Source organism: Pangasianodon hypophthalmus, chromosome 9 (assembly GCF_027358585.1).
Source record: "Pangasianodon hypophthalmus isolate fPanHyp1 chromosome 9, fPanHyp1.pri, whole genome shotgun sequence".
In the NCBI taxonomy this organism is placed as follows: domain Eukaryota; kingdom Metazoa; phylum Chordata; class Actinopteri; order Siluriformes; family Pangasiidae; genus Pangasianodon; species Pangasianodon hypophthalmus.
In genome coordinates this window covers 9,976,861-10,001,474 of record NC_069718.1, presented here as the reverse complement: position 1 = coordinate 10,001,474, position 24,614 = coordinate 9,976,861, and the positions used below count along the sequence as shown (strand labels likewise).

At 38.8% G+C, this 24,614-nt stretch overlaps 2 protein-coding genes across 3 annotated transcripts in view; both read left to right on the top strand.

The window, feature by feature from the left end:
- wu:fb13g09 (ATP-binding cassette sub-family C member 5) overlaps nt 1-14,902 on the top strand; it is a 34,695-nt gene extending 19,793 nt beyond the window's left edge. The window contains exons 20-30 of the mRNA XM_053236780.1: nt 1,783-1,912; nt 1,999-2,152; nt 3,966-4,094; nt 5,062-5,248; nt 5,553-5,642; nt 6,596-6,788; nt 7,041-7,200; nt 7,295-7,373; nt 10,931-11,044; nt 12,038-12,202; nt 13,381-14,902. Coding sequence (XP_053092755.1) covers nt 1,783-1,912; nt 1,999-2,152; nt 3,966-4,094; nt 5,062-5,248; nt 5,553-5,642; nt 6,596-6,788; nt 7,041-7,200; nt 7,295-7,373; nt 10,931-11,044; nt 12,038-12,202; nt 13,381-13,488 — 1,509 coding nt within the window. The 3' untranslated portion in view covers nt 13,489-14,902. The remainder of the gene's footprint in view (nt 1-1,782; nt 1,913-1,998; nt 2,153-3,965; nt 4,095-5,061; nt 5,249-5,552; nt 5,643-6,595; nt 6,789-7,040; nt 7,201-7,294; nt 7,374-10,930; nt 11,045-12,037; nt 12,203-13,380) is intronic.
- A 4,802-nt stretch (nt 14,903-19,704) lies between these two features.
- The window catches only part of med12 (mediator complex subunit 12), a 41,930-nt gene continuing 37,020 nt past the window's right edge, over nt 19,705-24,614 (top strand). For both annotated transcript variants that reach the window (XM_026918733.3, XM_026918732.3), the window contains exon 1: nt 19,705-20,055. In XM_026918733.3, coding sequence (XP_026774534.3) covers nt 19,957-20,055 — 99 coding nt within the window. In that variant the 5' untranslated portion in view covers nt 19,705-19,956. The remainder of the gene's footprint in view (nt 20,056-24,614) is intronic.

The following is a 24,614-nucleotide window of genomic DNA, read 5'->3' as shown; positions in this document are numbered from 1 at the left end:
AACCTTTATGAATTTGACTTTTTGAAGTCCAAAATCAAAAACCCTCTCAGGTTAGCTCATGAACTGGCTAGCATTAATTGTGAACATTTATGAAAAATGACAGTCAGTTACCTTCTGTTTGTTACTTGGCTTATAAAATCTGTGGAAATACTGTACATACAGTATTGAATATGAATCCCAATAACATTTTTCTTTGTGCACAAATTCTTCCATGTATGGACTCTAAGACACAAAATCTGAGTTCTACAATCTACAGATAGAAAGGTTTGAGTAAACAAATGATCATAAACATCACAGCAACCTCCTTGTGTCTTAGTGTTGTGGACACCAATATGTCAGGATATCTTAAAGAATGACAAAAAAATGTGTCATAGATATTCTTATTTCTAAGAAAACAGTGAAGTCAGTTTTGATGACTCCTGTACCCTGAGCATACATACTGCTGGGTATTGCTCTACAGTAGGCCATGCTTCTCACAACATTTCCATTTAAGCTTCTATTAACATTTTTCTGGCCCAAAAATTAGCTTTACCTGTACTCGCTACACAGCCAATCAGCACTATCCCTTTTCTTTGAAAGACAATACATGAGGTATATATAGTTTATCAGTGGAGGTGGGGTCGGTCGATATAAAGGGGGAAAAAATTTAATTGTAATTGCAATTTCACAATTATGAACTACTCCTTGTGTGTGAATATTGTGATGTGAATTACATAACATTGCAGTTGATTACATGACATTCAATAATTAGTTTCATCTAATACATCACAGTCATGGAAACTTACATTAAGGGTAACATTATTTGACATTAATGTTTATATCACAGTCTCCCAAACCTCCTATTATGAAGCTTCAGTGTATAGCACAGGTTGAGCTATACTTTTCAAATGTTCAGAGGTGGTTCACGAGGTCGGGTACACCGATACCACATTGACTCATAGGTTGTGTCACAGCGGGGTCAATAAACCTTTAAACACAAATTTATATTCCCCAATTTAAAGAAAATCATTACCAGAGGTCATGCATCCTGTTTTGCTTCTGCTTTTTAATAAGGGTTCATTGCTCCACTGACGTGGCCTTTGCTAATTGGCCTGCTTTCTCATTTTATCTGCTGTGTGTCTTCTAGGTTTTTTTTTCCCCGCTCTGTAATTGAAATTGCCTGCAGGCTAAATCCATTTATCTGTCCGCTGCTATGGCTCTCAGCAGGAAAGGGCTTGTGTGTGTTATGTCTCTCTGGGTCGCTCGCAACCTTCTTCCCCATTAAATAGGCCTGACAGTGCATTAGGGACCTTATGGACAGCTGATGTCCTTTTCTATCCATGTGCCACTAATGTTCATTAATTTTTCAGTTATGGGAATGGGAATATTTAGTGTCTTTTTATAATAGTGAAAAAAAAATCTCTAAATTGTAGAAGGGTTTTTGCTGATATTTTCTAAATGGATACATGTTATATAAGGGCTTTTTATAGAAGAGCACATTCCAAAATAATATTTCATCTCTGCATACATTGTAAGAAGCAAGAAATGGCTTCTTTCAAGTAAGTTCAGCGTGACATATGTGTGTTAGATTGTGTGCATAGCAGTTCAAACCACGAGCATTCTGGGATTTTGTTCAACCCCTGCTGGGCCTCTGTTTCTTCGTGCCCTGGTGCTTTTCACAAGACTTTTCTCTCTTTAATGCATTTATATGTTTTTTGTCTTCTTGTTTGCATTGTGGATTTGTTAGCATTTGCACTATGAAAGGTTACATTTTAATAATTAATGCGTGTTTGTGTGCTGCAGTGTACCTTGCGGGCAGCCTCGGCTCTACACGATAAGCTCTTTAAGACTCTCCTCCTCAGCCCAATGCGTTTCTTTGATACGACTCCCCTAGGACGCATCCTGACTCGGTTCTCCAAAGACATAGATGAAGGTTAGCGTGAGAATTCCCTGTCCAGCCCTTCTCTCCTGTCAGCTAGATGGAGTTGTTTTACGCTGATTTTCTCGCTCTCATTGCAGTGGATGTGCGCCTGGCTGTTCAGGTGGAGTTGCTGCTGCAGAACATGACACTGGTGCTCTTCTGTCTAGGAGTGGTGAGCGCTGTTTTCCCATGGTTCCTGTTCTCCATCATACCTCTTGCGGCCTTCTTCTACATCATCAATCGCATCTCCAGGTTAGGCACCACTGGTTTATATGTAATTTAAGGTTGGACCTTGAACTTGGAACTTGAACTTCCTTTGGTCCCTTATTAAAGATGTTTTTTGAGTTCAGACCTCAGCTGAGTGCTCAGGAGAGTGATTAAGGAAGTGTAATAGACTGAAACACCTTCAGAACATGAGCACCCTGAGAAATGTGTGGGTTGCATCGCAATACTCTGATTCTTGATTTCTCAATCTTACATCCCTCAACACATGACCCAAAAATCTTTAAAAACATATCAATTCTTAAAATGCATTCAGAGGAATCAAGGCTTCTAGATCAAGTGTACACAGGCGCTTCCTACATAGAATTTTCTTTATTGTACCTTGTGCAATAAGCACACTGTATAAATACTCCACTTCCCAGACAAAACACAGCAAAGTCCAGTAAATCATATGATAAGAAGATACACAAACACAGAATTAGTGTGTGTAATAACGTTATCAGTGATGTTTATTCAGTGAGTAATCACACCAAGTTGTGTATGTGTATCAATAACTGAGGTTGCATTAGATTGTTGATTCAGTGAGCAAGGATGTTTCATTTTGCAAACATGATTGCGTAGGATTTTTAATGTGCTTTTTTTCCTTGCCTTCTTTCCTTATATTTTCAGAGAGAGGCGGTAAAATATGAGGAAAGGAAACAATTAAAGAAATTAAGTTTCAAGGGAATTTATAGGAAATTAACTAGGAAACGTCCCAAATTTCAGTTCAGCAACTCAATTTCTTCACCCAAAAATATTTGAAAAGTCACCTTGGATTTGTCATGTATGGAGGTAAAGGGTTATTGCATCATAAAATGTAAGAACAGGATAAGAACTGGATATCAGAATCCAAAATGTAAATTAGTATTGTGTTGGGGTTGTTTCAAATTTGCAAAACAGAATCTGGATTTTCTAACAAGGAAAAGTGTTGGCCCTTCTTTGGTATTTTCTGCCATTTAATTACAGTTAAAACTTTCATGTCGAGCAATTTCTCACTCAAAATAAAAAATGAAACCAAAAACCAAAATTCTGTGTAATTCTGCAGGTCAGTTATTATAAAGGAATCGTTTTTACCTCATTTGGGTTTTGCTGATTTATTAACTGTTTTATTAGTTATTTTGATGCTGAGGATAATATAGGTGACGAATTGATGATTATGGAAAAATTGTCAGCAGTAAGCTCAGCTGAACCTAATTCTCCAAACTATTTTCTCTCTGATAATGGATTTTCTAATGAACAGCCAAACATGCAGCTCTTTTATTAACTGAAAGAACATCATTTGTAAACAGCCTCTGTTTCCAGAAGCAGGGTATTTTTTATTCTTTTCATGTTTTGTCCATTTTCTCTCTCATTCTCATCCCAATCCCTATAATGAGAAAAGGGTGATTCATAGCAGTCCTTTTATTTGCCGCCTTTGCCCATTTTATTCCGTGTCTAAAAGTAGAAATCAGCCCACCTTTAGCCAATAAAGGCCCATCTCTCACATCGCTGCCAGCCGAGGCTGTGCTGTCCTGCTGGTTTTAGCGTTGAAGTGGCAGGGCTTATAAAAGGCCCTATAAATTAGGACTGAGGCCGCAGCAATGACACAGCCTCTTCCTGGAAGCCTTCAGCAGCACACTTATTGTCCCCTGTGGGTGTCCATCTTATAAGTTACTAACCTGTCACATGGCAGGTGTGATCAGCTGGACAGCTATGATCGGTCACACTTCAGTCCTGTTTCACTGAGAATATAGTGGGACTTATGAGACACCGGGGTAAGGTGTGAGATATTTACTGAGTTTTTTTTTCTTTTCTGTCTCGAAAGGGTGCTCATTCGTGAACTGAAAAGGCTTGAGAACATCAGCCAGTCGCCTTTCACCTCTCACCTCACCAGCAGCCTGCAGGGTCTGTCCACTATCCATGCCTACAGCAGGGGGCCAGACTTCCTTCAGAGGTGAGTCTGCGATGCCTCTGACATCTGCAGTAAAGCCCTGTTTGGACATCCTTGTTATTAAAAGAGAGAGGATTTGTACAGGCTGTGTGTTTCTTTTTCTCCACATATACTGTATACATTTTACACATTCTACCCTTGATTAATAGTAAAGGTATAAACCTCTATATATTTATGTGATAATATGCTTTCATATGAAAACATGACCTTGTATATTACATATGAGTCTATAACATATTTGCTACATTTGCCTTGTACCTGCGTATATACAAATATGTTTACTTTTTTTTTGGTTTCCCATTTGTCTTTTGCCCTCCGCCTGTATCTGCCTAACATGACACTATTAACTGACACCGCCAGGAGAATTAACTACTATTAACTACTTAGTTTAGATAATTTGTTTAGATCAGATTACGCATTTCTTTTATTTACTGTAGATTGAGTCCATGAAGTATAGCTGAGAAGTTTTTAAAATATATATATATATATATATATATATATATATATATATATATATATATATATATTACACTTGTAAAAATCATAATCAGTCACTGTCAAATTTGTTATAGTTACACATATAAATGATTATAGTTATAGGCCTAATAGTCTCACTTGTATGGAGTCATTAACTTAAAGCAAGTAAATTACAGTTTAACAATTTCACTTATTACTGCTATGTTGTTAATATGAAAGAAATTGATTTAAGTTCTAATAGCTGCAGTAAATAAATATTATACATACAGTATATTGTTTGTATAATGTGGCTAATATTGAAATAGTTGTAAATCAGTATGTTCATAAAATTAATATGTTCTGCGATTGTAAGGGCAGACTCAGGAACAGGATTGGAAAACTTTTTTTTTTTTTTTTTTGCCTTTAATGTTAAGAAAGGTTCAAATGAGGGAAATGTACAGTAGATATGCAGAGAAGAAACAAATGTTATTAAGCACATTGTGTGTTTGTCCAGATATCGGGAGCTGTTGGACACTAACCAGGCTTCCTACTACCTGTTCAGCTGTGCCATGCGCTGGCTTGCGGTGCGTTTAGACCTCATCAGCATTATACTCACTTCCGTCGTGGCTCTGTTGATCATTATCATGCATGGACATATCTCTCCAGCGTACGCCGGTCTGGCCATCTCCTATGCCGTGCAGGTGCTCAACCCTCAAAACAGACACACACACGCACACACACGTTTAAGTTCATGAAGGGTCATCACAATGATATTATTGTTTACTTTGCATTTAGAGGAGCGCAATATGTTGATTATTTAGTTACTGATTGTTTTTGTAATTACAAAATCTTAATGTGGACAGTGTTTGGTTTGCATTCAGAACACTGTATCTATCTGTATCTATCACTGAATCTATGAGTGCTATCTTTACCCAAGAGGCTAATGCTGTTTATATGTTTGGCATGGACATGTTTCTGACCCAACGTGACATGTCTCTATTCCAGCTGACAGGTCTGTTTCAGTTCACGGTGAGACTTCTGTCTGAAATGGAGGCTCGATTTACATCAGTGGAGAGAATCAATCATTACATCAAGGTGAATATACAAACACACAGGAACAGAGTGTTCAGTATTGGAACAGAGGGTTCAGTATTGGACCAGCACGGCACTCAGAGGCCATCAGCTCATTACACTCCAGGGACACACTGTGCGGAAACATCCTTGCTGAGTTTAAGTGGACATCTCCACATGTGTGACGCTCCACATTTGACCACATTCTCATATAAGCAGAACAGGAGTACATCTCATAAAAATGCTATACCTCAGACGTATTCAAGTAAAATTTGATTCAGTTACATAAAATACCTCACTTCCAGATGTCCGGAAAAGCAACTAACAGGACAGTTACCTTTTAATGATTAACAGTAAGGCTGTAATTAAGATAATTCAAAGTGATTATGATTTGTTTTATTACCACTTTTGATTAGTGTCATGGACACTGAACAGATGAGATACATCTATTCTGAGTTTTTGACACAGGGAGAATAACCACATACTTCTCTGTCCATTCATCTTTAAGCATTCTGTTTTCATCATTGACTCTTTATTTACATAAGCCATGTCTAAAAAGTCTGTAAAGAATATCTCATCCCTTTTTGTGCTAATGTTGCTAATACACTGGCATTCTAGTTGTCAAAACAGACCTTTCTGTAGGTTTGAAGGCTACAGGAGAGGTTTTTAAAATTCAAACACTAAATGTAATAGGTAAGCCAATTACTGTTAGTACTCAAAAACGGTGTAGAATAATAAATATGTATATAATTTGAGACACAATGCTAGTTAACTTAGTCAGTTGTAGACAAAGTATGGATACTGTTATACCCCCACTATTTATGTAGCATCATGCAGATGCCCAGCATTACTTTCTGAGGACGTGTATAAGCAACGCTTCAAATGACGACAGGATACGCGTGGCAGCTTGAGTACACGTAGTTAAACGCAAGTACAGTCCAGGCTTTAAAGCAAATTTGTGACCTTTGCATGATTAGAACCTGGAAGCGGAAGCACCTCAGCAGATCGGAGACGCCTCTGACCCTGCATCCGATTGGCCACAGAAGGGTAGCATCAGCTTCCAGGATGTGGAGATGCGCTATCGGCCCGAGTTACCCCTGGCGCTGAAGAACCTCACTTTCAGCATTCTCCCAGAGGAGAAAGTGGGCATTGTCGGCCGGACTGGCTCAGGTGTGTATGCCTTTTAATGTTTGCTCAGCGAGGTCATTTGAAATGCTGAATTGTAGCAAACAAATATGACGAGTCAGTCTTGAAGATGTTTCTCCACTCATTCAAGCGGCTTCACCTTTTCTCCCCTGTTACATCATTTGGTGGAAGTTATATATTTGTTACTGATCTCGGTACTGCATCAGCTCTTAGTACTGTACGTTTTGATTAGCCCTGCTGTAAATAAGTAAAGACTTTGCCCTCTGGTTTCCTCAGGTAAATCTTCACTTGGTGTAGCACTCTTCAGACTAGTGGAGCTCAGCGGGGGATCCATCATCATCGATGGTGTCAACATTGCTCACGTAGGCCTGGAAGCCTTGAGAAGCAAGCTGTCAGTCATCCCCCAAGAGCCTGTTCTCTTCCTTGGTACTGTCAGGTACTGTTTACATCACAGTCACAGCTCAGACATGCATCTGCCCAGGCCTGGCATTACAGACTGGTACAACATGTTCCTTTTTTTCTGTGTTCAGGTCAAACCTTGACCCGTGGGGCCAGTACACGGATGCGCAGGTCTGGGAGGCACTGGAGAAAACACACATCAAAGACATGGTGAGTGAGGAGAGCTCAGGTGCAGAGTTCAACAAATTATGTTCAGGTTTGTTTCCTGACGATGCCACAGCCAGCTAAGAGGATGTGAGCAAACCTGGAACTCCTAAAATACAAACATCACAGTAGGAAACTTTGAAAGAGAGCACTGATTTGAAGTGTTTCTAGATTTGGAGTAATCATATCAAAATAATTTTAAAAGTATCTCAGGAAAACTGTGATTGGTTATATTGCATAGGATATGGCTGGTTTCTATATTTCATATTTGTTTACATTTTTCTGGACCTGTTCTGGACTTTCCGCCCCCAACCAGAACAGAGCTGCTCAGACATGCCCTATTTCCATAAAGGGCAACTCAAGAAGCGTGCATTGTTTCAACAGAGGGGGAGGGGTCAATTGAAAGTCTTAACAGTGAATTCACTCATCTTACTATTTTCCTCTCAGGCAGCTGAGGGCTCTAAAAATTACAAACAGCTCCTTTAATTGTAGGAGATTTTGTTCAAACCAGCCAGATTTGATTGCTTATCTTCAATGATCTTTGCTTTGAGCATTCTAATGAGGCTAAAGTTTTACTGAATCCATACTTACTCCCAGAACACTAATGAATAGGGGAGTTCAGAGCTTAAAGGAACATAACTGGCCTTGCATTCGTTGGGTAAATATGGTTGCTAGGGCTGAAAATTGGAAATCTCTAACACCATCTGCAAACAAAAGCAAATTGCTAATTATTGTTCATTTTTGCTTATCGCATGCTCACAAATTGAGTCTCAGTGAATCCATACTTACTCTTAGATGATACATAAATGGGCATGCACTTATTGGGTGGTTTAATTCCTCTGTCCATTCCTCTAACTGGTGTCTGTTAGGTCACATAAACAAAATGATGAAGTTGGCATTTGGGAACAGGGTATTATTGATATTATCAAACAAAAAGAAAGAAAGAGAGAAAGAAAGTAGTGTGAAGAGGAAGTCTTCTGAAAGATAGCACCAATCATTTTGAATAGTTTGATTAAATGCAATGGTTTCTGTAGATTTTGGCCCACACTGATTAAATTTCATGAAGGTTTAATAGATTGCTAATGTTGGGTCATCTTTGCTTTTGGCATCCTAATGAACCGAGTCATACTGAATCCATACTCACTCTCAGACGACTAATGAATGTGGGGGTTCAGAGCTCCCAAGACCAAAACTGATCACGTCATTAGTCATATGTAAGCAAGGTTTCGTTCCTCTTTCCCTGCTAATGTGGGTGGCAGGGTTTTGTTTGGTCATATAAGCAAAATTGTGCAGTCAGCAGGTGAAAATTTGCAATCACTGCTATTAGGAATAAACTAGCAGCAGTGGAGGAAAACTTTTTTAAAGATCATTTAAATGAATAATATCTAAAAATTATGCCGTTGATTAATTAAAACGTATATTGCTAATGTCACAAAACTTGCACTTACTGTCAAATTACTGATGATTTGGAACAAAATTTGCAGTGCTCTTTTAGCTCCATGATGATTCAATTACTTTCTCTCTGGTTATGCCTGAGTCTGTTAAATCACATAAACAAAGGAGGTATATATTTGCAATTAGTAACATCAGTAATGCTAAAAAATAGCATTAGTGCATATTTTGAATCCTCTGTGTAATTAAAAACACTGATTAAAACATTAGCAGAACTTCAATCATCTTTGCTTTTTGAATCTAAATTAACCAAAGCTTCAGTTTCTCTCAGATCACTGATGAATGTGGGAGTTTTGCACAAAGTTAGGTTGCATAAACAAAATGCAGCTGTTTAGTGGAAATTGACAGTTATTAATATCAGAAGTCAGAGTCAAAAATTGTGACTGTGCATATGTTGCATCTGCTGGTAAAGTAAGGAGTAAAACAATTCAGGACATGTTGTTAGAGGAAAATAATAAATGTCATGTGGATTACTTCTCTGAAGTTGATTATTTTGCAATGACAGCATGTCCCAAAGTGTTTTGTTCCTCTCACACCACAGCAATTTATTGACCATGCAAATTTTTAGTTTATTAAATTAGTTTACCACAACATGTTGTGGAACTTTCATGAGGCAAATTAGTTCCTGTTGTCACTTACATTATAGCAGTTATAAACAGTCATTCCCTCATAAGCCTCTCTTTATTCTCTCTCTTGAAGATAATAAGACAAAAATATTGAGCTTGTTCTTCTTGTTATTCTTTGTTAATTAGTATCTTAAATCATGTTAACCAGTGAGCTAGTAACTAACCCAGGTAACCCAGCTGACATTGGCCCAAAGTTTGGATGGCTATTTTGGGCTGATGTTGGGCCAATGTTTGCAAAGGAGCACTTTTAATAACAACCCACAAGCACCGTTCATAACAACCCTGCCAGCGCTGACCCAAATCTGGCACCCAACCTTGACCCAAAAGAATATCTGACATTAGGTCAGTGTTGGCAAGGTTGATTTAAAGGTGGCTGAAAGTCTGTCAGCCCAAAATTGGCCTCAATTTGCTAGTACAGAGTTTGCACTAAGCATTAAGTACAAAAGACCTGACGTTATATGCAAAAAGTGGGGCAGTCAGTAACAGGCCAACACAATTTCAGTTAAAGTGCTATGTAAGTGACTGTTCTTTCACTGGAAACTATTGTAGAGTAGTTCCATCGAGTTGCCACTTTACCTTGTACCTCAAGCTATACAGCTTGTCATGTTACCAAGAAAGCAGAAACTGCAAACTCCTCTGTCCTGAAGACTGTCCCATGGCAGACAATGTACAGCCTGTTACAAAGAACTGACACTGGAGACTCCTTCCATAAATGTTAAATAAACATCTCCTTACAAAAAGTTCTACCGATTTTACATCTTTAAAATAAACTCTTTTTTTTCAAATCCATTGATTATCAGGCTTAGATTATATGGCACATCCTCGATAACATTAGAATAAGCTCATTAATATAAACCTGTGATTTGTGTGATAGATGCAGTACTGTCAGAGCTGCTGTTAGAGAAAATGAATCAACATCTTGTAACCAATCAGATTTGAGAATTCTACAGCAATGTCAAATAATTAAATGTAACGAATTTCATAGATTTTAGGCAACACTGATTAAATGTTCCGAAGTGAGATCCCTGATATTGGAACATTTTTACATTTTGCATCCTAATGAACCCAGATGACTAGAGGAAAATTGGCCATGTGCTCACTGGGTGAAGATGGTTTGGTGGCTCTTTCATTGGTGATGCAGGTGTCTTTCAGGATTATTGCATATTAATCAATAAAACATGGAGGAAAAAACTGAACAATAATTAAAAACTTTTGAAAGATACTGTCAAATCTTTGGTTTAATTAAATTACTTAAAATTACTTAAATTACTTATTCCTGGAAATTTTGGGCAATGCTAGTTAAATCTTCCAAAGTTAGTCTGCTGATCTTGGACATATTTGTTTTTTGTACTGTAATGAGTACAATTTTGTGTACAAATTTGTATCTTGTGATCCAGACTCTTGGATGACTGATGAATGTGAGTTTTGTTTTCTCCGTTTTCATGCTGATTTTAAAAGGTCGTGCCATGTTCGGTTTGCTTGCAGGTAAGCCAGTTACCTCACGGTTTTGACTCCGAGGTGACGGAGAACGGAGAGAACTTCTCAGTGGGGGAGCGGCAACTACTGTGTGTGGCAAGAGCGCTGCTCAGACACAGCAAGGTACCAAAAACACACCTGCACACAGCTGTTTATGCGAGCTCAGGCTCACTCCGATGGTCCCGCGAGTACATTTATGCAGGAAACATAACCAACTGTAGCTTTTCCCCTCACGTGAACCGCCAAGTCATTCCTAATAGAATATGTGCGATTCAAGACACATATGCTAGACTGCTAGACAACAGGAAGTTAGATTGGTATGATATTATTACATTATGACTATTTGATGACTTATAGGGAACTGGGGTTTGGATATGTTTTTTTTTTTTTTTTTTAGATTGGCCATCTGAAATTATTGCCCCATGCTGTTTTGTAGCATTACCTATAGATTTATTTGCTGTCATCATGTGCTGGTGAAACTTATAGGCTGTTTATGACTATAACACACACACATTTTGAGTTTTGTGCTAAATCTCAGCACCTACAAAATAGTGAAACATTGCCACCACATGGCTGAAAGGCAAGCACTACTGGGAATTGAGTTGTTTGAGACTGCTTAAAGACGTAGGTGAGAAAAGAGAGAGGAAGGTCATAAACACAACCCAAATACCCCCTTTATGATCTGGTGTAAACTGAATTAAAGGGTCTAGTTAGTGTGTTACTTAGAGGTACAGTTTGTGCTATTTCTAGAACTATAATAATAATAATAATAATAATAATAATAATAATATACAAGATATCTAAGAAAGTCTCTGTCATGCAGTGGATGTGTCTAGTTTCTTCATTTTAGGCTTCTGTTTACATTTTTCTGGCCTGGAAATTAGCTCCGCCTCCACCTGAAGCAAAGCTGCTCTGCTTCTTTTTCTTAAATGGTAACTCAAAAGGCATACTTAGCAGCAGGGGTAGACTCGTCCTTCGAGATACTGAAGTCTTGTCAATGGTTTTATTGCAGTTTAACATCTCAAACAGCAGAGGGCTCTAAAAATTACAAACAGCTCCTTTAATATTTGTGTCATATGCAAATATGTTTTTGTAATTCGAACCTGTCTCTGTTAGATTTTGGTTTTAGATGAAGCAACAGCAGCCATTGACACAGAGACAGATCGGCTTATTCAGGAGACCATCCGCAGCTCTTTCAGAGGCTGTACTACACTGATCATCGCTCACCGCCTCAATACAGTTTTCAGCTGTGACAGAGTTCTGGTACTGGACCAGGGTCAGGTCAGTGTGCTTATCCAATTACTGTTTTCTTAACTATTTTAAAAATTTTTATGAAGTTTGTTTAGATTTTTTAAAAAAAGGCAGAAACGGTTTGGTTAATGGCTGTAGCTTCGACCTGGGAACTTTTCTGAAAGAGAAACCTTATGTAGTAGGGTTTAGAGATTGAGTAAAGTGATAAACCAGTAACCAACAGGTGCTTGATGCTCCTCCCATCAATATCATATATGTATATATATATATATATATATATATATATATATATATATATATATATATATATATAGATACATATACATATATATTGTATATAACTATGGTTTCAGTATTTTTTTTTTTGTTAAACCTATCGATATCGGTAATAAAAGAAAAAAGAGGAAAAACACAAAAACAGATTTTATTGTCCAAGTTAGTCTTAAACTATATATCAATACCCATGATATTCCCCAAAAAGTGGATTGTGACAATTTAGCATAATTTCCTTGTCAACTGTTAAGTCAAGATTATTCAAATTTTTGCTGATATACTCTATATATGCACAGGTTCATTATGAAAATTCACCATAATTTTCTATAGTAACTATAATTATATTTTAATAACTATCAAACTCTGCACTGTGAAAATATTGTTATTCTATTGTGGTAACCTACATGGTAAGTATGGCAACTGTAGAGTTATAAGGAAAGGTTTTTTTGGCTAGATCATGAGTTTAACATTCAACACACAATGTATATAGACAGTGTTGGTACGCAATCAGAGCAGAAAAATAATCTCGCCTGTGCATCTTCTTATCTTTGATTGTTATCCTTTGTTAATTAGTATCTTAAATCATGTTAACCAGTGAGCTAGTAACTAACCCCGGCAACCCAGTTGACGTTGGCCCAAAGTTTGGATGGCTATTTTGGGCTGATGTTGGGCCAATGTTTGCAAAGGAGCACTTTTAATAACAACCCACGAACACAGTTCACAGGACCTTTGTACTGTGGCCATATTCTCACTACCATGTCAGTGTTATGCTGTGTTGAGAGCATCCAGTCATCCAAAAAGCACTTCACTGCTGGTCCTATGGTAGTCCATTTCCAATAACCGACTAATTAGGGGCTGCGTATCTAAAACCTACAGAACATAACATCTAACTAACCTCTTTGGGTCTCTGCATGCTTTTCCCTTGTGTGAGACAGATCCTGGAGTTTGACAGCCCATCAAATCTGCTGGCAAACGAGAGTTCGTGTTTCCGTGCCATGGTGGAGGCAGCGAACAGGACTGTCGGCCATTCAGAGAGAATCTGAGCAGCTGTTGGGCACACCACTGGCCACAAGACTCATCTCTCTGCCAGACCTCACCTCACAGCATGAAGCTGCTGGACAAGAAGATGTTTGTTTGGTGTTTAGATCAGTGGCTATTTTATTGTTCAGTGTTGCCCAGTTGTACTGCACTGACTAGTTCACTTGTAGTATTTTCAACTCAGTGCTATAACTAAAAAGCCATGTTTTGTGAAACATGTCTGAAAAATACCAGCCTAGTCTTAAGGAATATATTAATGGTTTTAGATGGTCACATGATCATATATCGCTAAGCAGCTGGTCTCAGTTCCACTAATGGAACTTTAAAGTTGCATTAAGTTTCAATATTGTTTGGGGGAAGTTATACTGTTTGGATTTTTAAAAATTTTGTAGCCTAGAATGGAGATGTGTGAGAAATGAGGACAATTTCAGTTATGAACATTAATGCTGTGTACATTCAAATAAGGTTCTTATAATGCAGGCAGAAGCAGGAAGAACAAATAACTTATTTTCAGTATTAATGAGTAATGCCCTTTGAAGTACTTGGAAGGTTTGCAATAAACATGCCGTGCTTCACAAAAGCTGCAAAAATGCACAAGATGACATGCAGTCTGTGAAGTAATGAAAGAAAAAAAAAAGTACGGGTCAGTCATTCCATTGAAATCAACACTACAAAGCAGAATATGCCTCTGATGGTTTATTTCTGCTCATAAGCTTCATGTTGTGCCTAATGCATTGTGCAATCAGTGTCTATGTTTCAGAGATGGAAAGCTGCAGCTGGTATTTTAGCTTCAGCTTTCTCAAGTGCTTTGAGATTCTTAGTGCTGTCCTCTTTTTCAGCTCTGTTCAGCCACTGTTCTCACATGTGGTTGCTAAATCGAGACGTTTAAATGAGTCAGTCCTCTCAGGATGAACGGAGTCTGTGGAGGCTTTCACAGGAAGCTCTAATGAATCCTGTAAAAGAAATTACAAATCCACCTGACATCTGCAACGTGCACAAAAACGTAATTATAAAACTTGTTTTATGTATGAATGTGTTTCATTCTGTCAATTCTCAATAGCCCCATTAGAGTTTTTCCTTAAAATGCAGTTTATAAGGCAAAACAATTACACATGTGTAGGTGGCTATAATCACACAACAATGAATAAAGTAAATGCAGGAGGCCATTTTTCTCTTTGCCATGCTCCGATATTCGGATATTCCTCTGGGAGAGGCCTTGATGGAAGCTGAATATTTAATTACACTGAGGACAAAAGCTATTTGCTGTATGATTGATGGTTGTTTATATCTAAGTTAGACACAGGAAGTTGCTTTCTGTTAGACTGAAATTGTATTGAAATTTTCTTGTTGTATCAAAGTATTTTTTACACATTTCTCATAAAAATGCTTTTTTGATTAAAGGTATTTTTATACATTAAATCATCCCATTTTTATTACACACACACACACACACACACATATATATATATATATATACAATTTCTTCATTTCAATTTATATTTAAATGCAGAAATTTTTGGATTATGCCATATAAAACATTAAAGAATACACACATCTCCTAAACAGCTATTTATACAGTGTATACACACACACACACACACACACACACATATATATATATATATATATATATATATATATATATATATATATATATATATATATATATATATATATATATATATAACTGTTTAGGAGATGTGTGTATTCTTTAATGTTTTATGTGGCATAATCCAAAAATTTCTGCATTTAAATATAAATTGAAATGAAGAAATTGTAACAGAAATCAGTAAATGTTAGACTATTTCTATTCAGAACAGTTCGTAATATGTATGGAATGAAATGTGACGGGCCATGCTGTTGTAGGAATATAATTAACATATAATTAATGTGGTGGTGTGACATGGCCCGATGTGAAGTTACTTCCAACAACTGCATGTCCCGAAGTGTTTTATTCTTCTTATACCACAGCAGTTTGTCAACACTAGCATTTCACTGTTTACTAAAGAACAACCTGTTCAATATTTATCCATTTATAGATACAAATTGTGAAACGTCCAAAAAAACAAGTCCCGAAGACTTTCCCCATGTCAGAAAGCTTAAAGTTACAGCTTTACTTCTGACTGTTTAGATATAGATTAGATTCAACTTTATTGTCATTGAGCAGAGTACAAGTACAAAACCAACGAAATGTAGGTACAACTGACACTGGAGACTCCTTCCAAAAACGTTAAGTAAGCATCTCTCAGAAAACCTAACAATAACAATGATTACACACATTTTTAAAATCTGTTTATGAGAAACATCCTCCATAGAAGTCTCTTGTTATTATAGAAACGATGATATATTGAGAATGAGTGCATTAATATAAACTTTGCAGCTGGAACTATTGTTAGAGCTGCTGTTAAAGAAAAGTAATCAACACCTTCTAACCAATCAGAATTGAGAATTCAACTACACTGTGGTATAAAACTTTGTACAATACACTCTATGAAAACAAGGTACTAAGTTAGGATTTAAATGTACAGATGATTGTCACTGGGTTAGTGCCCTCTAAGGGACATCTTTTGTAGGCTACCTTTAGTTAGAGAAGCAGAATTGTATAGAAGCATCATTAAGGTACATACCTGCACCATAAGGACCTCCGCTGTGCCTGTTGGAGTACACTTACATCATGTTACACTGGGATAGAAATGTACCTGGACAGTACCTTTAATATAGTTTAATATTAATTTGTAACAACAATTAAGCTTCCTGAGTTTTCTGACCTCCTGAGCTTTGGATGAGTACGTTTCTTCTATACTTTACATTTCTACTAAATAAATAAAATATCTGCTATTGCATTTACAGCAGGTTTGGGAAGCCCAGGGGTCTGTGACATGAACTCAGGAGTCACTTATTTATCAACTGATTTATTTTAATGAATGGGTGAGGTGAATATCATATGCTATTAACTATTATTGATATAGTTGTTATTTATTTATTTATTTGGTCAATGTTTCATAATAGTCAGGAAAGAGGAGTTTGTGCTTTGAGCTTTGTTATTAACTTCAAGAGAGACAATAAAATGAATCTGGTGAGCGAGCAACTGTTTATAGCTGCTGTAACATAAGTGATAACAGGACCAGCTTGTCTTGCAAAGTTCCACAATGTTAAATATAACTATAATCATGCAAAAAGTATGATATTTTGTTCATTAATAAATTAAAAATTGGTAAAAGCAGAATAAAATACTTGGAGATCTGCTGTTGTGGGAGAATAATCAACTTCAGGTTTTTACTGACATCACCCACCCCATCGCTGATTATTTTTCTATAACAGACTGCCCCGTCATGTATTGATCTTTTCTTTTTATAGGTATAGGTCAACTTGACTTCTTTGACCCGAAGCAGAAAGAGGTCAGGAACTGATTTGTTGCGTTGATTTGTTGAGCGGAGAGAGAGAGAATTTGAAGTGTACACAAAGAAAATACGGTAGTGTTAGCTAGCTTCTCAGCAACGGGCTACACACACAGGAGTGAAAGAGAGAGAGAGAGAGAGAGAGAGAGAGAGAGAGAGGCAGGCGCCACAGGCCTAGCTTCATGCTAACTAATACATTAGCCTTGTATGATAATTCTACATGCATGCAGTGTTATTAATGCGAATAAAGATGACCAGTTTGCTAAACTAGCACCAGAACTGAACTGGATTAGCGTTAGCTAGCTCTGTCGCTAACACCGAACTGTGTGTGTGTGTGTGTGTGTGTGTGTATACTTGTCAGAAAAACACTCGGCTCTTTAGCTAGCTGGGCTACACAGCGTCTGCATTTCACACGGCTCTTGTCTGTTGTTGTGAGCAGTGGAGCACTGGAACACTGTAGAACTGGAACACTGTAGAACTGTAGAACTGGAACACTGTAGAACTGTAGAACTGGAACACTGTAGAACTGTAGAACTGGAACACTGTAGAACTGGAACACTGTAGAACTGTAGAACTGGAACACTGTAGAACTGGAACACTGTAGAACTGGAACACTGTTGAACTGGAACACTGTTGAACTGTAGAACTGTAGAACTGCAGAACTGGAACACTGTAGAACTGGTACACTGTAGAACTGTAGAACCGTAGAACTGGTACACTGTAGAACTGGAACACTGTTGAACTGGAGAATTGGAACACTGTAGAACTGTAGAACTGGAACACGGTTGAACTGTAGAGCTGGAACACTGTTGAACTGTAGAACTGGAACACTGTTGAACTGTAGAACTGGAACACTGTAGAACTGGAACACTGTAGAACTGGAACACTGTTGATCTGTAGAACTGTAGAACTGCAGAACTGGAACACTGTAGAACTGGAACACTGTAGAACTGTAGAACCGTAGAACTGGTACACTGTAGAACTGTAGAACCGTAGAACTGGTACACTGTAGAACTGTAGAACCGTAGAACTGGTACACTGTAGAACTGGAACACTGTAGAACTGTAGAACTGGAACACGGTTGAACTGTAGAACTGGAACACGGTTGAACTGTAGAACTGGAACACTGTTGAACTGTAGAACTGGAACACTGTAGAACTGGAACACTGTAGAACTGGAACCCATGAATTGTATGGGTATGCAATTTTGTCTAATGTGTTTCCAAAAGGACATTGTTCATTTCCTAATCTTGAAATCTTAAAACTTAAAAACAAGCCTAAATAATGTTAAACTGTAATTACTGCAATTCTAGTAATACTAGGGAACAGACCATTGATATAAAGAGTTTCAAATCTCTGTGCAACTGCTTTGGGTTCTGTGGGTGGAAAATTCAGGAATACAAATTGCCTGTGCTGAGATTATAATGTTTTTATCCAGGACATAGTTTATGAACCTTCTCTAGGACCATGGCTCTCAAAGTGGGGTCCGGGGGCTCTCAGGGGTCCATGAAGCAGCCCCACCATCACAGGAGGCAGCCAGGCAAGCTGTGCTGGACTCCGCTCAGGTGAGGGGCCCCAGGAGGGTTTAGTAATCCACACTCTAGCTCTATGGGTCATTGCAACTCATCTGATACATTAATATTTCCCGTTTTGTAAAATGATTTTACTATATGTGACGATAAGTACACAAAATATAGATATAGACAACTATATGTGTAACTGACTATATGTGTAACTAATATTGAAAGTTGCATTAGAATGAGTTATAGTTTGATTAAAGGTTATTGCTGTTAACATTTCATGTGTGTGTGTGTGTGTGTGTGTGTGTGTGTGTGTGTGTGTGTGTGTGTGTGTGTGTGTTTCACTGGGGGACCCTCTTAAATAGTTTGCCCTGGGTCTGAGCAATATCCTCAGAGGGACATAAAGCATAACCATTTAATCCTTTTCTGATTTAGTTACACTATACGGCCAAAATTATGTGGACACCTGACCATCACACTCCTATGTGGTTCTTTCCCAAACTGTTGCCACAGAGTTGGAAGCACACAATTGTATCGCATGTCTTTGTATTCTGTAGCATTACAATTTCCCTTCACTGGAACTAAGAGGCTCAAACCTGTTCCAGCATGACAGTGCCCCTGTACATAAAGCGAGCTCCATGAAGACATGGTTTGCCAAGGTTGGAGTAGAAGAACTCGAGTGTCCTGCACAGACCCCTGACCTCAAACTCACTGAACACCTTTGGGATGAACTGGAACACTGACTGCACCCCAGATCTCCTCACTCAACATCAGTGCCTGATCTCACTAATGCCCTTACAGCTGAATGATCACAAATCCCCACAGCCACGCTCCAACATCTAGTGGAAAGACTTCGCAGAAGAGTGGAGGTTATTATAACAGTAAAGAGGCACTAAATCTGTAACGTTGTTCAACAAGCACATATGAGTGTGATGGTCAGGTGTCCACAAACTTTTGGCCATATATAGCTTTTTGCCTATGAATAATGTCAACTGGAGTCTAACAACATTTTTAATAAAAATTTAAAGTAAAAATACAAATAAAAAGTTTGTAAATAGAAAATAATATTGTATACATTTAAATAATAAATAATATTTAGATAAAATGCCTATTTTGTAATAGTTTGTGAAATGAATCAGCACTCAGGTAAAATCCGCGACTTTTTATTTTTTTCTCCAGTGAACGGTGTCCCTGAGAGAACCCCTTCTCTAGGCAACACATACGGGTCTTTTGGCTTGTCAACCGTCTTCCCACAATTCCATCGCACCGGAAATGATCTTTAGTCGGGTTTTTTTCTGCTCTACACCCGTTTTCTTTAAAATCCCGCCTCCTGCGCTAATATTGGTTAGTCACCTAACGATATTTACTAGCAATTAGCCAATTGGATATTAGGAATGTAACTATCAGCCAATAATATTGAAGGAGGCGGGGTTTGTATGAAAACGGTTGGCAAAAACAGTAAAGGCTGAGGGGATTGATCCGTATCGTGAAGCTGCTGGGTGGCTGAAGCGGAAAGGGGACAGGCAGCCTGGGGCAGCTGCTATGCCGCTGGGACGATGGCTGCGTTCGGGATGTTGAGTTACGAGCACCGGCCCTTGAAGCGGCCCAGACTCGGTCCTCCGGACGTTTATCCCCAAGACCCGAAGCAGAAAGAGGTCAGGAACTGATTTGTTGCGTTGATTTGTTGAGCGGAGAGAGAGAGAATTTGAAGTGTACACAAAGAAAATACGGTAGTGTTAGCTAGCTTCTCAGCAACGGGCTACACACACAGGAGTGAAAGAGAGAGAGAGAGAGAGAGAGAGAGAGAGAGAGAGAGGCAGGCGCCACAGGCCTAGCTTCATGCTAACTAATACATTAGCCTTGTATGATAATTCTACATGCATGCAGTGTTATTAATGCGAATAAAGATGACCAGTTTGCTAAACTAGCACCAGAACTGAACTGGATTAGCGTTAGCTAGCTCTGTCGCTAACACCGAACTGTGTGTGTGTGTGTGTGTGTGTGTGTGTGTGTGTGTGTGTGTATATACTTGTCAGAAAAACACTCGGCTCTTTAGCTAGCTGGGCTACACAGCGTCTGCATTTCACACGGCTCTTGTCTGTTGTTGTGAGCAGTGGAGCACTGGAACACTGTAGAACTGGAACACTGTAGAATTGTAGAACTGGAACACTGTAGAACTGGAACACTGTAGAACTGGAACACTGTAGAACTGTAGAACTGGAACACTGTAGAACTGTAGAACTGGAACACTGTAGAACTGGAACACTGTAGAACTGTAGAACTGGAACACTGTAGAACTGTAGAACTGGAACACTGTAGAACTGTAGAACTGGAACACTGTAGAACTGGAACACTGTAGAACTGTAGAACTGAAACACAGTAGAACTGTAGAACTGGAACATTGTAACACTGTAGAACTGGAACACTGTAGAACTGGAACACTGTAGAATTGAAACATTGGAACACTGTAGAACTGTAGAACTGGAACACTGTTGAACAGGAGAACTGTAGAATTGGAACATTGTAGAACCGTAGAACTGGAGAACCGGAACAGTGCAGCCCCGTCTGCTGGGGCCTCTCCACAGATGCACACCTCCCCACTATAAGAACGACTCTCTCCGTCCTAGAGAGAGACTTTAACAGAGTCTTCGAGAGAGAGAAAACCCACATAAAGCAGCCGGACCAGACTCTGTCTCTCCATCCACCCTGAAGTACTGCGCTGATCAGCTGTCTCCAGTGTGTACAGATATCTTTAACACCTCACTGGAGATATGCCATGTGCCAGGCTGCTTCAAAGCCTCCACCATCATCCCCGTCCCCAAAAAACCCAGGATCACAGAACTTGATGACTACAGACCTGTCGCTCTGACATCTGTGGTAATGAAGTCCTTTGAGCACCTCGTGCTGTCCCGCCTCAAATCCATCACGGACCCTCTCATGGAACCCCTGCAGTTTGCCTACAGAGCCAGCAGGTCTGCAGATGATGCAGTTAATGTGGCCTTCCACTTCATCCTCCAGCACCTGGACTCCTCAGGAACCTATGCCAGGATCCTGTTTGTGGATTTCAGCTCTGCTACAGATCAGGCTCTCCCAGCTGCGTGTACCTGCAGGTGGATCACAGACTTCCTGACTGATAGGAGGCAGCACGTAGGACTGGGAAAACACGTCTCTGACTCCCGGACAATCAGTACTGGTTCCCCTCAAGGCTGTGTTCTTTCTCCTCTACTCTTCTCTCTGTACACCATCAGCTGCACCTCCAGTCACCAGTCTGTCAAACTATTGAAACTATTGAACCCTCACTGGGCTCCTGTCTGAGGGGGATGAGTCTGCCTTCAGGTGGGAGATTGACCATCTGGTGGCCTGGTGCAGTCAGAACAACCTGGAGCTCAATGCTGTGAAAACAGTGCAGATGGTGGTAGACTTCAGGAAGAACCCAGCCCCACCTCCCCCCATCATCCTGTGTGACTCCCCAGTAGATCCTGGCGACTCCTTCTGCTTCCTGGGAACCATCATCACCCAGGACCTCAGGTGGGTGCTGAACATCAACTCCCTGATTAAAAAAGAGCACCAGCGGATGTGCTTCCTGCGGCAGCTAAAGAAGGTCAACCTACCAAAGACAGTGATGGTGCAATTCTGCACCTCCATTATTGAGTCCATACTCACCTCCTCCATCACCGTTTGGTACGCTGCTGCCGCTGCCAAGGACAAAGGCAGACTGTAGCGTGTCATTTGCTCTGCTGAGAAGGTGATTGGCTGCAATCTGCCACCTCTTCAGGACCCGTACACCTCCAGGACACTGAAGCGGGCAGTTAAGATTGTGTCTGACCCCTCTCACCCTGAACACAAACTTTTTGAAGCACTCCCCTCCATCAAGAGGCTGCAGTCCATCAAGACTAAAACCTCACGCCACGAAAACAGTTTCTTTTTCTTTTTTTCACTGTTGGCTTCATCAACAATCATCAACAGGACCCACCATGGTCTCTTATCCGCCTCCATGGACAGTAACGAAAAACCCTGTTGTGCTGTTTCATATGCGTTACATTAACACACATCTCACACAAGTGCTATACGTAGAACTGGAACGCTGTAGAACTGGAACATGGTAGAACCGAGACGCTGTAGAACCAGAACGCTGTAGAACTGTAGAGCCGGAACGGTGTATAGCCGGAATGCTGTAGAACCGCAATGCTGTAGAACTGTAGAGCCGGAACGCTGTAGAGCCGGAACGCTGTAGAGCCGGAACGCTGTAGAGCCGGAACGCTGTAGAGCCGGAACGCTGTAGAGCTGTAGCCTGATAGCTGGCTGAAGATCAGCAGTAGTATCTGGATATCTGTACTCATATACAGACTGCTGGACATTTGTGTAGAAAAGGTTTGAATTCATAAAAACATCACTAAAGTTGTTATTAACTATATGCTATTAACATCATTAAAGTTGCGATTAGAGCCAGAGGTGCTGGTGGTGTTTTCACTCGTAAATAAATAAATAGAGTTAAATACACAGACCCCGTCAGTACAACATTATTTTACAGTCAGACTATTTAAAATATAAATTCCACATTATTTAAATGTGTGCAGTAATATTCTGATGTTTATTGGAGCCAGAGTCTTTTTAATTACTGAACTTTCCAACCAATAAATAAATAAACAGATAGATAGAATAAAATTCATGGAGCCCATCAGGACAGATTTATTTTTACAAACAAATGTTAAAATCTGCATATTATTTAACCATGTGCAGTAATATTTTGGATATTTTTTTGGAACCAGAGTTTTTTTTTTTTTTTTTTTTTTTTTTTTTAATTTCTGAACTTTCCAACAATAAAATTAGATTAGATAAATTCATTAGATCCTGGTTAACATTCTTCTTCTTATTATTATTATTTGCACATAATGACTTAATGGTCATGATCTGTACCACTGTAGCTAAATTCGAAAGCCATGGCCCATCTGGTTAGACTTTACACACTTTACACGTTGATCTAGCTAATCTGGGGTTCTGACACAATTCTATCGAGATGACGTATTAAAGGTTTCTCTGCATGTGTACTTCAGTATTTCACACCTATAAATTCATACTACTTCATATATTTTCTAATGATAGACGACTAGAATATGTTACCTGTAGTTTGAAGCTTTTTCTGATAAAGTCACAGTAATAAAGTAGAAAAAATGGGATTTTATTTTTTTAAGAAGACCTGTAAGAACAGTTTGATCAGTTAGAATGCCAGCGTGGTAGAAACCTGACATGCTCTTCTTACTCACAAATATATAGTTTAATAACTAACATAATATAGTTATTATATTAAAGACATTGGCTAGTATATCAACTACTATAGTTTTGCACATTATACCTGTTTACTGCCATCAATATCATGCTGCTACCATTCAGTTTGTGTTCTTACCATATTTATATTTATATTTATTTCTGTACCTTCTCTCATGTTATATTCAGTCTATCACACTGCTGTAACACTTTAATTTCCCCATGAGGGATTAATAATAAACTTATTTATTTTTTTTTAATCCTTCCATTCATTCATTAACTCTGACTCCAGTTAGACTCTTTAGTTTTACTGAGTTGAAAACATTGGGTTACAAGTTGCCTGTTCGTGTCTGAGTTACGTTACATGATACTGTGTCATCAATACAGTAATTCATAACACACTTTATCATGCTTGTTATATGTTATTAATGTAATGTTACGCAGCAAAAAAAGCTAGCAAGTGGAAGGTGATTTGGCTAGAAACATTATGATTATTCAGAAATAAAAAAAAAAAAATGCAGTTTAAGGTTTGTATTTCACAAACTACCGCTTCCCTTCATAATCACTCACGTATAAAATATGTTTTTGTGTATACTTACATGTTTAACATAATATAGCTGTATCATATTTTAGCCTATACTATGTGCTTTGCATACCTCTGAACAAGAAGTTAAAGTTGTGGTAGCATCTCGTGACAAATGGAGATGCTACGTGGGAGATTAAAAACTAAAACTGAAATAGGTCATTAACATTGTCATAGCTAGTTATGGCCAAATGAGTGTGATTGACAAGCGAGAGCCAGTAATCAGTAATGCCGTCCCTCCCACTCGGAGAGCACTTTTGCTGGCTTTGCTTCCTTGACTCCCGGCCATGGATGGCTGTGGAATCTTCAGAACACAGACTCGCGATCTCTCAAGGACGTTGCGCCTACAGATGGATTCTCTTGTGT